This window comes from Salvelinus fontinalis, chromosome 22 (assembly GCF_029448725.1).
Source record: "Salvelinus fontinalis isolate EN_2023a chromosome 22, ASM2944872v1, whole genome shotgun sequence".
Lineage (NCBI taxonomy): Eukaryota > Metazoa > Chordata > Actinopteri > Salmoniformes > Salmonidae > Salvelinus > Salvelinus fontinalis.
The window spans coordinates 13349164-13362251 of NC_074686.1; the positions used below are offsets into that span (position 1 = coordinate 13349164).

Sequence of the window (13088 nt, forward strand, 5' to 3'; positions counted from 1 at the left end):
TGCAGCTCAAATACTCTAAATTGTTTACTTGACATATGTATGACACAAGTTTTTAGATTACACATTTTATACAGCAGTTTTAACATAACAAAGACATTAACTCATCATGTTAACTAACACACTGTCATATGCATTTCCTCCCCCTAGTTTCCTCTTTCTAGTTCCTTATTATTGTGCAATTCAACCGTGATCGATTGGGCATTTATAAACCACTAGCTAGGCTTGAGGAAGTATAGCTGACCCTATCCTAATTTAAAACAATAGCCCTACACTGCCCTAACTGAAATGAATTTGATTGATCTGGGTCTCTAAAACTAGCCCTCCAGGTAGGCTAAAACTATACCCATACGTATCCTACTGTAGGCAACAAAACCCAACACATACTACCAGCAGCACTACCTTTTATATGTACAGATTCTGGTGGGAAGTGTAGTGTGTGTGTGTTATTCTGGGCGGTCAGCCAGGTTAGTTCTGATAGGTAGTGTAGTATCCATCCAGTGGTTGGGGTTCAGGATCATGGAGTTCCACACAGATGCTTCTTCCTCTGTTGAATCCATCCAACACACTGCCACTCCGTAGCTCAGACCTGTAACACACACCTTATTACAATGTCATCTGTGCATACACAGTGCGTATCTATCTGTGTGTATCTCACCTGTCCCACGGCTGAGTCGGACCCCTCCCAGCAGGTGTGTTTTTAACCCTTCACGGTGCCAGACAGTCAGCTCAGCACAGGCCTCTCTCAGGTCAGCAGGCTGGAACCCGTCATACACCATGGTGTGGTTGTAGGTCGGACTGACCGACCGCTTAACCACGCGTGTCTTCTGACCGCTTGACCGGCTGGTGTCCGGCAGCACGTAACTTGGATTAAAGTCAAAGTAGGGTTAAAGAACAGTTATTATACTGTAAACACAGTCGTATCCCTCTAACTCTAGACCCCCGTTCCACAAATCCAGGCCTTGAGAACGGCCACAATGCGGGTTTTCTTCCTACTCCTGACCTCTGAGCTCTAACCCACCTCTTGATGAAGGAGTCCACGGCACCCCCTTTGGTGGAGAGAAGACCCTGCGCTTCCCGCAGCCAGATGTGTAGCTCCCCTGTTAGAGGTAGACCTCCACCTACACAGAATACGTTCAGAGTAAGTTCAGACAGAGAGAGTGAGTGAGTATGAGAGAGAGAAGGAGAGAAAGTGAAAGAAAGTGCTGGGTGTGTGTGACGAGCGTAGTGAGCTCAGTTTACCCTCGGACCCTACTGGGATGAACTTGATAGAGAGCAGGATGTTTCCTCGACTACTGATAGACTCTGGACTACACTGGACCTGAGAGAGAGAGAACAGAAAAAGAGGAGAGCGGGAGATTGAAGAGAAGAGAGATTAGGTTAGAAGGGTTACATAAGAGTTAGTTGAAATTCTCAGCACCTTCTCTTCTCCTGGCCAGTTAAGACCACATACAATGCAAGACTTACTGCATGCTGTGTTGTCTTGTGTTGTGTTGTGTGTGTGTGTATACCAGCTCTTACCCGTGGCTGTAGCTGGTACCAGTCAGAGCGTGTATGTTTCCAGTCCCAGTGAGCCAGCTCAAGCTCCACCTCTCCTAGGAACAGGTTTCTGCCCAGGGGGGCAGCGTGCCACACAGACAGGTTCAGAGTCCTTCCACGCACCTCTGACACACTGATCTTATACTGAAACAAACACAATTATACTGAAAGACACAAGTGATTCATACATTCACATGTACATCAGACAAGACAGACCGGCAAGTAGACAGAGAGAGGTAACAAACAAGACAGATGCTGAGGGAAAGGAATCGAGAAAGAGAGTGTGTGTGCTCTCACTTTCAGTGTCTGGTCAAAGACTGGGTTGAGAGTCTTTTTCTTCACTGATGTTTTCTTCTTACTGTGAGATGACTTATCAGGCAGGAGATATGCCTTCACATACCTACAACACACGCACACACACACACACGTCTTAACACAAAATAAGTGCTTCTCAAAGGGATAGTTCACATCAATGATGCCTGTAAGCATCCTCGAAACAGCAACCCTACTTTACTTACGGGTCGGAGTGGTTCTTGCGTGCGGCGGCCAGGTCTTCACAGCGACACACTCTGATCTGCAGCTCCTCCCTCTGAGTGTCATAGTCCAATGAGAATAGGACACGCCCTTTCACCTCCACTGCTCCGAACTCCCCCGAACTGAACAGACTCATCATACTGCCACTCAACTACATAGACACACACACATACACACGTGTTTTGTATGTATGTATGTACAGTTGAAGTTTGAAGTTTACATTTTATTTTATTTTTTATTTTATTTAACCAGGTAGGCAAATTGAGAACACGTTCTCATTTACAATTGCGACCTGGCCAAGATAAAGCAAAGCAGTTCGACACATACAACAACACATAGTTACACATGGAGTAAAAACAAACATATAGTCAATAATACAGTGAAAAAAAAATAAGTCTATATACAATGTGAGCAAGTGAGGTGAGATAAGGGAGGTGAAGGCAAACAGATATATGTATAAATAAATAAAAATATAAAAAGGCCATGGAGGCGAAGTGAGTACAACACAGCAAGTAAAATAAAAACTAAAGAAAACACTGGAATGGTTGGTTTGCATTGGAAGAAAGTGCAAAGTAGAGACAGAAATAATGGGGTGCAAAGGAGCAAAATAAATTAATAAATAAATACAGTAGGTAAAGAGGTAGTTGTTTGGGCTAAATTGTAGATGGGTTATGTACAGGTGCAGTAATCTATGAGCTGCTCTGACAGCTGGTGCTTAAAGCTAGTGAGGGAGATAGGTGTTTCCAGTTTCAGAGATTTTTGTAGTTCGTTCCAGTCATTGGCAGCAGAGAACTGGAAGGAGAGGCGGCCAAAGGAAGAATTGGTTTTGGGGGTGACTAGAGAGATATACCTGCTGGAGCGCGTGCTACAGGTAGGTGCTGCTATGGTGACCAGCGAGCTGAGATAAGGGGGGACTTTACCTAGCAGGGTCTTGTAGATGACCTGGAACCAGTGGGTTTGGCGACGAGTATGAAGCGAGGGCCAGCCAACGAGAGTGTACAGGTCGCAGTGGTGGGTAGTATATGGGGCTTTGGTGACAAAACGGATGGCACTGTGATAGACTGCATCCAATTTATTGAGTAGGGTTTTGGAGGCTATTTTGTAAATGACATCACCGAAGTCGAGGATTGGTAGGATGGTCAGTTTTACAAGGGTATGTTTGGCAGCATGAGTAAAGGATGCTTTGTTGCGGAATAGGAAGCCAATTCTAGATTTGACATTTACATACTTAGGTTGGAGTCTTTAAAACTCGTTTTTCAACCACTCCACAAATGTCTTGTTAACAAACTATAGTTTTGGCAATCTACTTTCTGCATGACGCAAGTAATTTTCCCAACAATTGTTTACAGACAGATTATTTCATTGTATCACAATTCCAGTGGGTCAGAAGTTTACATACACTAAGTTGACTGTGCCTTTAAACAGCTTGGTGTCACGTTCTGACCATAGTTCTTGTGTTTTGCTTGTTTTAGTGTTGGTCAGGACGTGAGCTGGGTGGGCATTCTATGTTGTGTGTCTAGTTTGTCTGTTTCTATGTTAGGCCTAATATGGTTCCCAATCAGAGGCAGGTGTTTTGTGTTGTCTCTGATTGGGAATCATATTTAGGTGGCTTGTTTTGTGTTGGGGATTGTTTCCTGTCTTTGTGTTTTCTCTGCACCAGATAGGGCTGTATCGGTTTGCCACATTTTGTTATTTTGTATTGTTGTAAGTGTTCACGTTATTCGTAATTAAACATGTTGAGCACTGGCTACGCTGCATGTTGGTCCGATCCCTGCTACACCTTCTCTTGAAGAGGAGGAAGGCTGCCGTTACACTTGGAAAATTCCAGAAAATGATGTCATGGCTTTAGAAGCTTCCGATAGGCTAATTGACATAATTTGAGTCAATTGGAGGTGTACCTGTGGATGTATTTCAAGGCCTACCTTCAAACTCAATGCCTCTTTGCTTGACATCATGGCAAAATCAAAAGAAATCAGCCCAGACCTCAGAAAACAAAATTGTAGTCCTCCACAAATCTGGTTCATTCTTGGGAGCAATTTACAAATGCCTGAAGGTACCGCGTTCATCTATACAAACAGTAGTACGTAAGTATAAACACCATGGGACCACGCACCCGTCATACCGCTCAGGAAGGAGACTTGTTCTGTCTCCTAGAAAATAACGTAATTTCGTGCGAAAAGTGCAAATCAATCCCAGAACAACAGCAAAGGATCTTGTGAAGATGCTGGAGGAAACAGGTACAAAAGTATCTATATCCACAGTAAAACGAGTCCTATATATTGACTTAACCTGAAAGGCCGCTCAGCAAGTAAGAAGCCACTGCTCCAAAACCGCCATAAAAAAGCCAGACTACGGTTTGCAACTGCACATGGGGACAAAGGTCGTACTTTTTGGAGAAATGTCCTCTGGTCTGATGAAACAAAAATAGAACTGTTTGGCCATAATGACCATCGTTATGTTTGGAGGGAAAAGGGGGAGGCTTGCAAGCCGAAGAACATCCCAACCGTGAAGTACAGGAGTGGCATCATCATGTTGTGGGGGTGCTTTGCTGCAGGAGGGACTGGTGCACTTCACAAAATAGATGGCATCATGAGGAGGAAAAATTATATGGATATAATGAAGCAACATCTCAAGACATCAGTCAGGAAGTTAAAGCTTGGTCGCAAATGGGTCTTCCAAATGAACAATGACCCCAAGCATACTTCCAAAGTTGTGGCAAAATGGCTTAAGGACAACAAAGTCAAGGTATTGGAGTGGCCATCACAAAGCCCTGACCTCAATCCCATAGAAAATTTGTGGGCAGAACTGAAAAAGCGTTTGCGAGCAAGGAGGCCTACAAACCTGACTCAGTTACACCAGCTCTGTCAGGAGGAATGGGCCAAAATTCACCCAACTTATTGTGGGAAGCTTGTGGAAGGCTACCCGAAAAGTTTGACCCAAGTTAAACAATTTAAAGGCAATGCTACCAAATACTAATTGAGTGTATGTGAACTTATGATCCACTGGGAATGTGATGAAAGAAATAAAAGCTTAAATAAATCATTCTCTCTACTATTATTCTGACATTTCACATTCTGAAAACAAAGTGGTGATCCTAAACTGACCTATGACAGGGAATCTTTACAAGGATTAAATGTCAGGAATTGTGAAAAACTGATTTTAAATGCATTTGGCTAAAGTGTATGTAAACTTCCGACTTCAACTGTAGGTATGTATGTGTGTATGTAGCTCACTGTGTAGTTAGACTGTAGACTGCTGACTGAGCTCCCAGGCCTTAGAGGTGTCGGATCAGCATCTGTCACACCACTGGACACCGAGTTTGTGTCCTCTGAGTCCTACACACACAGATGGGAATACACACCCACACACACACACACAGTCAGCATGTTTCTAGAACAGAAAGAGGCAATAGTAGAATAAAACGTTATCCCCAAACAAGGTTTGAGTGTCTGTAGACTGTACCTGCAGTGTTCCCTCCCCTGTCTCCTCTCTGTGTACATTCCTCCTGCTGTAATACTCTGGAAGGCGCAGACACAAACACATTAATCAGACAGTATGGGAGAGGGAGAGTGCAGTGGAGGAGGGCGAGAGAAATGAACAGGGGGGGGGGGGGGGGGGGGGGGGGGGGTGAAGAGAGAGACAGGGAGGAATATGTACCTGAAGATGAGATGCTGTTGCTGTCCTGGAGACTCTGGAAGAGAGGAGAGAGATTACCTCTCCACAACTAGACAGACAATCCTCATCCTTCTACACACACACACACACACACACACACGACTAACCTGTGTGTTTGGGCTCCTGCTTCTGGGTATGGGTGTAGGTGTGAGATGATTTTGACTCCTGTAACTGAAATTTTAAAACTAAAACGACATACATTAAAACCACATACAAGTACTCCTTCAACCATACATGCACTTCTTTAAGCATTATCTTTACATATCTGATATTTTTGTTTGAAAGTCCACACTCAGTTCTACATGTGAATCATATCAGATTTGCACATTCACACTGATGTAACCTCTCAAATAGCACACAGATGCAATGCTCCTGCTTCTTGAAAATGTTGGATGGTTGACAAATACAGTACTAGTTTGACTTTTCAGACATTTAAAAAAAATAAGAGGGTGACGGGAATGTGGTATGACTCAGAACTCAAAAGATCAGATTCTACGTGCTGTTTGCTGTTTACACATTGGGGAAAAGATCAGATACTGTATGTATCACATATTTCAATACATCAGAATTGGGGTGGATGTGTAAAAACACAAACACACAAACATACAGTTGAAGTCGGAAGTTTACATACAGCTGAGCCAAATACATTTAAACTCCCTTTTTCACAAATTCTGACATTTAATCCTTGTACAAATTCCCTGTCTTAGGTCAGTTAGGGTCACCACTTTATTTTAAGAATGTGAAATGTCAGAATAATAGTAGAGAGAATGATTTATTTAAGCTTTTATTTCTTTCATCACATTCCCAGTGGGTCAGAAGTTCACATACACTCAATTAGTATTTGGTAGCATTGCCTTTAAATTGTTTAACTTGGGTCAAACGTTTCGGGTAGCCTTCCACAAGCTTCCCACAATAAGTTGGGTGAATTTTGGCCCATTCCTCCTGACAGAGCTGGTGTAATTGAGTCAGGTTTGTAGGCCTCCTTGCTCGCAAACGCTTTTTCAGTTCTGCCCACAAATTTTCTATGGGATTGAGGTCAGGGCTTTGTGATGGCCACTCCAATACCTTGACTTTGTTGTCCTTAAGCCATTTTGCCACAACTTTGGAAGTATGCTTGGGGTCATTGTTCATTTGGAAGACCCATTTGCGACCAAGCTTTAACTTCCTGACCGATGTCTTGAGATGTTGCTTCATTATATCCATATAATTTTTCCTCCTCATGATGCCATCTATTTTGTGAAGTGCACCAGTCCCTCCTGCAGCAAAGCACCCCCACAACATGATGATGCCACTCCTGTACTTCACGGTTGGGATGTTCTTCGGCTTGCAAGCCTCCCCCTTTTTCCTCCAAACACAACGATGGTTATTATGGCCAAACAGTTCTATTTTTATTTCATCAGACCAGAGGACATTTCTCCAAAAAGTATAATCTTTGTCCCCATGTGCAGTTGCAAACCGTAGTCTGGCTTTTTTATGGCGGTTTTGGAGCAGTGGATTCTTACTTGCTGAGCGGCCTTTCAGGTTAAGTCAATATATAGGACTCGTTTTACTGTGGATATAGATACTTTTGTACCTGTTTCCTCCAGCATCTTCACAATATCCTTTGCTGTTGTTCTGGGATTGATTTGCACTTTTCGCACGAAATTACGTTATTCTCTAGGAGACAGAACAAGTCTCCTTCCTAAGCGGTATGACGGGTGCGTGGTCCCATGGTGTTTATACTTGCGTACTATTATTTGTACAGATGAACGTGGTACCTTCAGACGTTTGGAAATTGCTCCCAAGGATGAACCAGACCTGTGGAGGTCTACAATGTTTATGAGGTCTTGGCTGATTTCTTTTGATTTTCCCATGATGTCAAGCAAAGAGGCACTGAGTTTGAAGGTAGACCTTGAAATACATCCACAGGTACACCTCCAATTGACTCAAATTATGTAAATCAGCATATCAGAAGCTTCTAAAGCCATGACATAATTTTCTGGAATTTTCCAAGCTGTTTGAAGGCACTGTCAACTTAGTGTAGCGGCAGCCTTCCTCCTCTTCGTCTGAAGAGGAGGTGTAGCAGGGATCGAACCAAGACGCAGCATAGCTCATGTTCAACATGTTTTTAATAAACAAGACGAAACTGTGAACACTTACAAATAACAAACGTGGCAAACCGAAACAGCCCTATCTGGTGCAGAGAAAACACAGAGACAGGAAACAACCACCCACAAAATCCCAACACAAAACAAGCCACCTAAATATGATTCCCAATCAGAGACAACACAAAACACCTGCCTCTGATTGAGAACCATATTAGGCCAAACATAGAAACCTAGAAACAGACAAACTAGACACACAACATAGAATGCCCACCCAGCTCACGTCCTGACCAACACTAAAACAAGCAAAACACACAAGAACTATAGTCAGAACGTGACACTTAGTGTATATAAACTTCTGATCCACTGGAATTGTGATACAATGAATTATAAGTGAAATAATCTGTCTGTAAACAATTTTTGGAAAAATTACTTGTGTCATGCACAAAGTAGATGTCCTAACCGACTTGCTATAGTTTGTTAACAAGAAATTTGTGAAGTGGTTGAAAAAACGAGTTTTAATGACTCCAACCTAAGTGTATGTAAACTTCAAACTTCAACTGTACATATAACAGCACAATCCAACCCCTCTTTATTATAAATGCCTTTACCTTCTCTTGTCATCCTCGTCTTTCTTGTCATTTATCTGAGAAGTTGGGTCTTTGTTGTTAGTGGGAGGAGCATCTTCTGTCTGCCCGTTAAACACCCCACTCAGAGGCAAATCTGTCAATCAATAAATTAATCAATACCAGATGTCCTGCTTCTTGGTTATTATTGGTGTGTGTGTGTAGTCTGACCTGTTCTTGGCTTCCTGCGTCGTATGGAGGCCTGTACGATGTCAACGCCGTTCTTCGTGTCTCGGTGGCGTTTGCTTCTCTCCTCATTAAACCACACCCCTGACAGTGACCTCAAACGCACTGGGTCTGCCTCGTTCTGCTGCAGGGCCCTGAAGGTTAAACATCATGTTCCCTATATTTAAGCAATAAGTGTCACGTTCCTGACCTATTGTTCCTTTTTTCTTTTATTTATTTAGTTGGTCAGGGCGTGAGTTGGGGTGGGTTGTCTGTGTGTTTTGTCTAGTTTAGGGTGTGTGTATTGTTTAGGGGGTTTTGTAGTATATATGGGGTAGTGTTCAGTGTAGGTGTTTAAGAAAGTCTATGGTTGCCTGATTTGGTTCTCAATCAGAGACAGCTGTTTTATTGTTGTCTCTGATTGGGAGCCATATTTAAGGCAGCCATAGGCTTTAGGTGTTTGTGGGTAATTGTCTATGTCTATGTGTAGTGTTTGTGTCAGCACTATTTGTCATATTAGCTTCACGGTCGTCAGTTTGTTATTTTGTTAGTTTATGTATAGTATTCGTTTCGTGTTTTTTTCCTCTCTCTTCTAAATAAAAGAAGATGTATTTTGCACACGCTGCGCCTTGGTCCAATCTCTCACAGCAAGACGATCGTGACAATAAGGCCCAAGGGTGTGTGGTATATGGCCAATATACCACGGCTAAGGGCTGTTCTCAGTCAAGACGCAACGCGGAGTGCCTGGATAAATCCCTTAGCCGTGGTTATTGCTATTATAAACCGGTTACCAACATAATTAGAGCAGTAAAAATAATTGTTTTGTCATACCTGTGGTATATGGTCTGAAACACCACAGCTGTCAGCCAAACAGCATTCAGGCTCGAACCACCCAGTTTATTATAATATCTTTAATATTACCACTTATTAATGAAGGTTACTTGCAATGACAGTCAGATGTGGTTGTTTTCACAACCAAACTTAGTTGAATGCACTGACTGAGTCATCTTAGAAAAATGGGTCTGATAAATGACTAAAATGTCAAATAAAACAATGTTTAGTTATATGAATCAAATGAATCAAAAAAAAAGCTTGCACCCACACTGGCCCTCTGTGTATAACATTAACAGACCCTGGGTTTGACAGACCTCTATATTTGGAAAAACGTCACTCAATCAATCAGTCAACTTGATGCCCATAAGGGACCTAAAGGGTTAAATCATAATCACCTCTTACCTTAAACGACCTTCATCACGGGAACGCAGCTCAGAGTCCCTTAGCAACACTTCCAAGATGGAAGACTGCTCTGCCTCTGACAGGTGACTCAGGTCCAATAACTCCCCTTCTCCCTCCATCACCCTGAGAGAGAGAGAACGAGAGAGATTACCTTGTAAAGTACAGTACTACTAGTATGACAGAATGCCTGACACAGGGATCGGTTTACTACGTTTATCAGTTGGCACTTCCTCCTAAAGTGAGGCTATGGTAGAATCTCTATCGTGTGTTTGTACTGTATGGTATGACAGCATGTAAACGGTGGTCTCACCTGGGCGATTAGTGCATGCGCTCAGAGCTTCCGTGTGTTTTTTGAGGTTTGTTTTGCAATCAGGATACAAAGCGCAACATCCGCGGCGCGCGAGCTTTCCACAGTACAACACTTCCCCAACAGACTGTTTTAACTTGTTAGTAAAAAGTATGTTAGGCACCTGTGACCTCGGTACACACCTTCTAAAAGCAAACATGCAGAATACACATAAAACAAACAGTGCGAGAGAAGGCTACCTGTCCCAACTTGCTCTTAAACTGGAATGAAACTGGGAAAAAGTTTCCAAACACGCTGGGGAAAAAATACAAATAACAGTTCATACTTACATCAATGATGTCCAGTGTTGGTGGATATTTTCTCCAGGAGAAGTTTGGTGTCTGAAAAGTCCAAGCGGTGTGGTGGAACTTGGCGAGGTTGACGCGACACGGTAGACTGTTGAATAAACTCGAACACGCCTTCTCTTTCAGGCAGGATGCAAAACACGAACTGGAGCTAAAAAATAAATAGCATCAGATAAACCTGTAGGCTATTAGAGTGTTATACGAAGTTTACAACACATTTATATAATGGGATGTTGTAGACACGTAGCCTATACATATGCTTACGCGCATCTTGCTCTTTATTTACGCGAAATCGGTGTAGGCTTAATAATAATCAATAATCGGATCCGACAGGAGCAGTTTGTGTGAGCCGATTAATTTGCTTAGTTGCATTTGCATAAAAAAAACACAGCGTCTCAACTGTGGTGGTCACAACAGCCCAGAACTCTATTCATAATATTTAAATAAACATAGTCAAAGTTGAATTAGTTGCGGAAAAGAGAGGGAAATTGAAGAGGGTGGTAGAGACAAAGCTGATGTGGCTTGCTGTGTGTATATTTTTTTGGTACATCATGATAAGTGTAATCAGACAGTATCGTGCTGTGTTTGATAAAAAGGTGTGTGTGTATGTGTGTGTGAAAGAGAAAGAGAGAAATAGTTGTATTTGATAGAGGTTAGAACATTTCCTTCAGATATATCTGGCCAAATGGCTAGGTGGGGTACTTTACAGTAGCTGCCCCACCTTTTAAACACACATAGGTAAGCCTACACAGTCTCAAACACACAGAGAAATCGATACACTTACACAGTCTCACACAAACACAGCTACACCAGTACAGACCAGTGTGTACTGACAGTCTGTGTGGTTTAAAGAGAGAGTGTGTGACTGTGTTTCAGAATGAGAGGGAGAGAGACTGTGTGTGTGTGTGTGTGTGTGTGTGTGTGTGTGTGTGTGTGTGTGTGTGTGTGTGTGTGTGTGTGTGTGTGTGTGTGTGTGTGTGTGTGTGTGTGTGACTCCAGCACTAAGCCTTTTGTCAGTGTGTGTGATTTTGAGAGAGAGAGAGTCCAGCATTCAGTCCTTTGTCAGTAGAACTGGAGGACAGCCAGTTTGTTTGTGGGATTTCAGTTCACTGAGTTGGGAGGTTTTATAACCAATCAGAGCAGAAATTACATTCTGTCTGAACAACCCAAAACAGCCCCAACCAGCCATCTAATCAACCAACCAACCAGCCAATCAGCCAACCAACCAATAGCACCAGGACTGGGTCATGTTCAGTGGGCACTAAATGGGATAAAGTGTTTTGAAATGGAATGAAACAGGGAGGTACCAACTGGACTTTCTACATTTTGTCCAACTGAACCTGGCAACTGTTCCCCGATCCAGGCTCTGTTCCCTCTACTATCCTCATGTTGAGGAACCCAGACACACCCAGCTCTACTAGCCTCATGTTGAGGAACCCAGACACACCCAGCTCTACTATCCTCATGTTGAGGAACCCAGACACACCCAGCTCTACTAGCCTCATGTTGAGGAACCCAGACACACCCAGCTCTACTATCCTCATGTTGAGGAACCCAGACACACCCAGCTCTACTAGCCTCATGTTGAGGAACCCAGACACACCCAGCTCTACTAGCCTCATGTTGAGGAACCCAGACACACCCAGCTCTACTAGCCTCATGTTGAGGAACCCAGACACACCCAGCTCTACTAGCCTCATGTTGAGGAACCCAGACACACCCAGCTCTACTATCCTCATGTTGAGGAACCCAGACACACCCAGCTCTACTAGCCTCATGTTGAGGAACCCAGACACACCCAGCTCTACTATCCTCATGTTGAGGAACCCAGACACACCCAGCTCTACTAGCCTCATGTTGAGGAACCCAGACACACCCAGCTCTACTAGCCTCATGTTGAGGAACCCAGACACACCCAGCTCTACTATCCTCATGTTGAGGAAACCAGACACACCCAGCTCTACTAGCCTCATGTTGAGGAACCAAGACACACCCAGCTCTACTATCCTCATGTTGAGGAACCCAGACACACCCAGCTCTACTAGCCTCATGTTGAGGAACCCAGACACACCCAGCTCTACTAGCCTCATGTTGAGGAACCCAGACACACCCAGCTCTACTAGCCTCATGTTGAGGAAGCAAGACACACCCAGCTCTACTATCCTCATGTTGAGGAACCCAGACACACCCAGCTCTACTATCCTCATGTTGAGGAACCCAGACACACCCAGCTCTACTAGCCTCATGTTGAGGAAGCAAGACACACCCAGCTCTACTATCCTCATGTTGAGGAACCCAGACACACCCAGCTCTACTATCCTCATGTTGAGGAACCCAGACACACCCAGCTCTACTATCCTCATGTTGAGGAACCCAGACACACCCAGCTCTACTAGCCTCATGTTGAGGAACCCAGACACACCCAGCTCTACTAGCCTCATGTTGAGGAACCCAGACACACCCAGCTCTACTAGCCTCATGTTGAGGAACCCAGACACACCCAGCTCTACTATCCTCATGTTGAGGAACCCAGACACACCCAGCTCTACTAGCCTCTTGTTGAGGAACCCAGACACACCCA

General features: G+C 43.7%; 1 protein-coding gene across 3 annotated transcripts; it reads right to left on the bottom strand.

Moving 5' to 3' along the window:
- Positions 1-384: 384 nt before the first annotated feature.
- On the bottom strand, positions 385-10850 carry sytl1 (synaptotagmin-like 1). 3 transcript variants are annotated; one of them, XM_055876501.1, is made up of 15 exons: positions 10493-10850; positions 9857-10299; positions 8627-8775; positions 8441-8552; positions 5853-5916; positions 5728-5761; positions 5533-5588; positions 5304-5405; positions 2055-2221; positions 1834-1936; positions 1519-1680; positions 1240-1318; positions 1019-1118; positions 656-861; positions 385-586 (listed from the first exon to the last, which is right to left on the bottom strand). In XM_055876501.1, exons 2-15 carry the CDS (start codon positions 9973-9975, stop codon positions 444-446), a joined length of 1596 nt encoding a protein of 531 aa, XP_055732476.1. In that variant the 5' UTR covers positions 9976-10299; positions 10493-10850; the 3' UTR covers positions 385-443. The 3 variants fall into 3 exon arrangements, with proteins under 3 accessions (XP_055732476.1, XP_055732475.1, XP_055732474.1); XM_055876500.1 differs by having other exon boundaries at positions 9857-9979; positions 10167-10850; XM_055876499.1 differs by having other exon boundaries at positions 9857-9979; positions 10493-10724.
- Between the last annotated feature and the right edge of the window lie 2238 nt (positions 10851-13088).

Bases quoted from the DNA above. Each gene is read 5' to 3' on its own strand.
- sytl1 (XM_055876499.1), bottom strand. The intron at 1,681-1,833 runs GTGAGAGCACAC...TGTTTGTTTCAG, and splicing joins TCTTTGACCAGACACTGAAA to TATAAGATCAGTGTGTCAGA. The intron at 1,119-1,239 runs GTAAACTGAGCT...TATTCTGTGTAG, and splicing joins CATCCCAGTAGGGTCCGAGG to GTGGAGGTCTACCTCTAACA.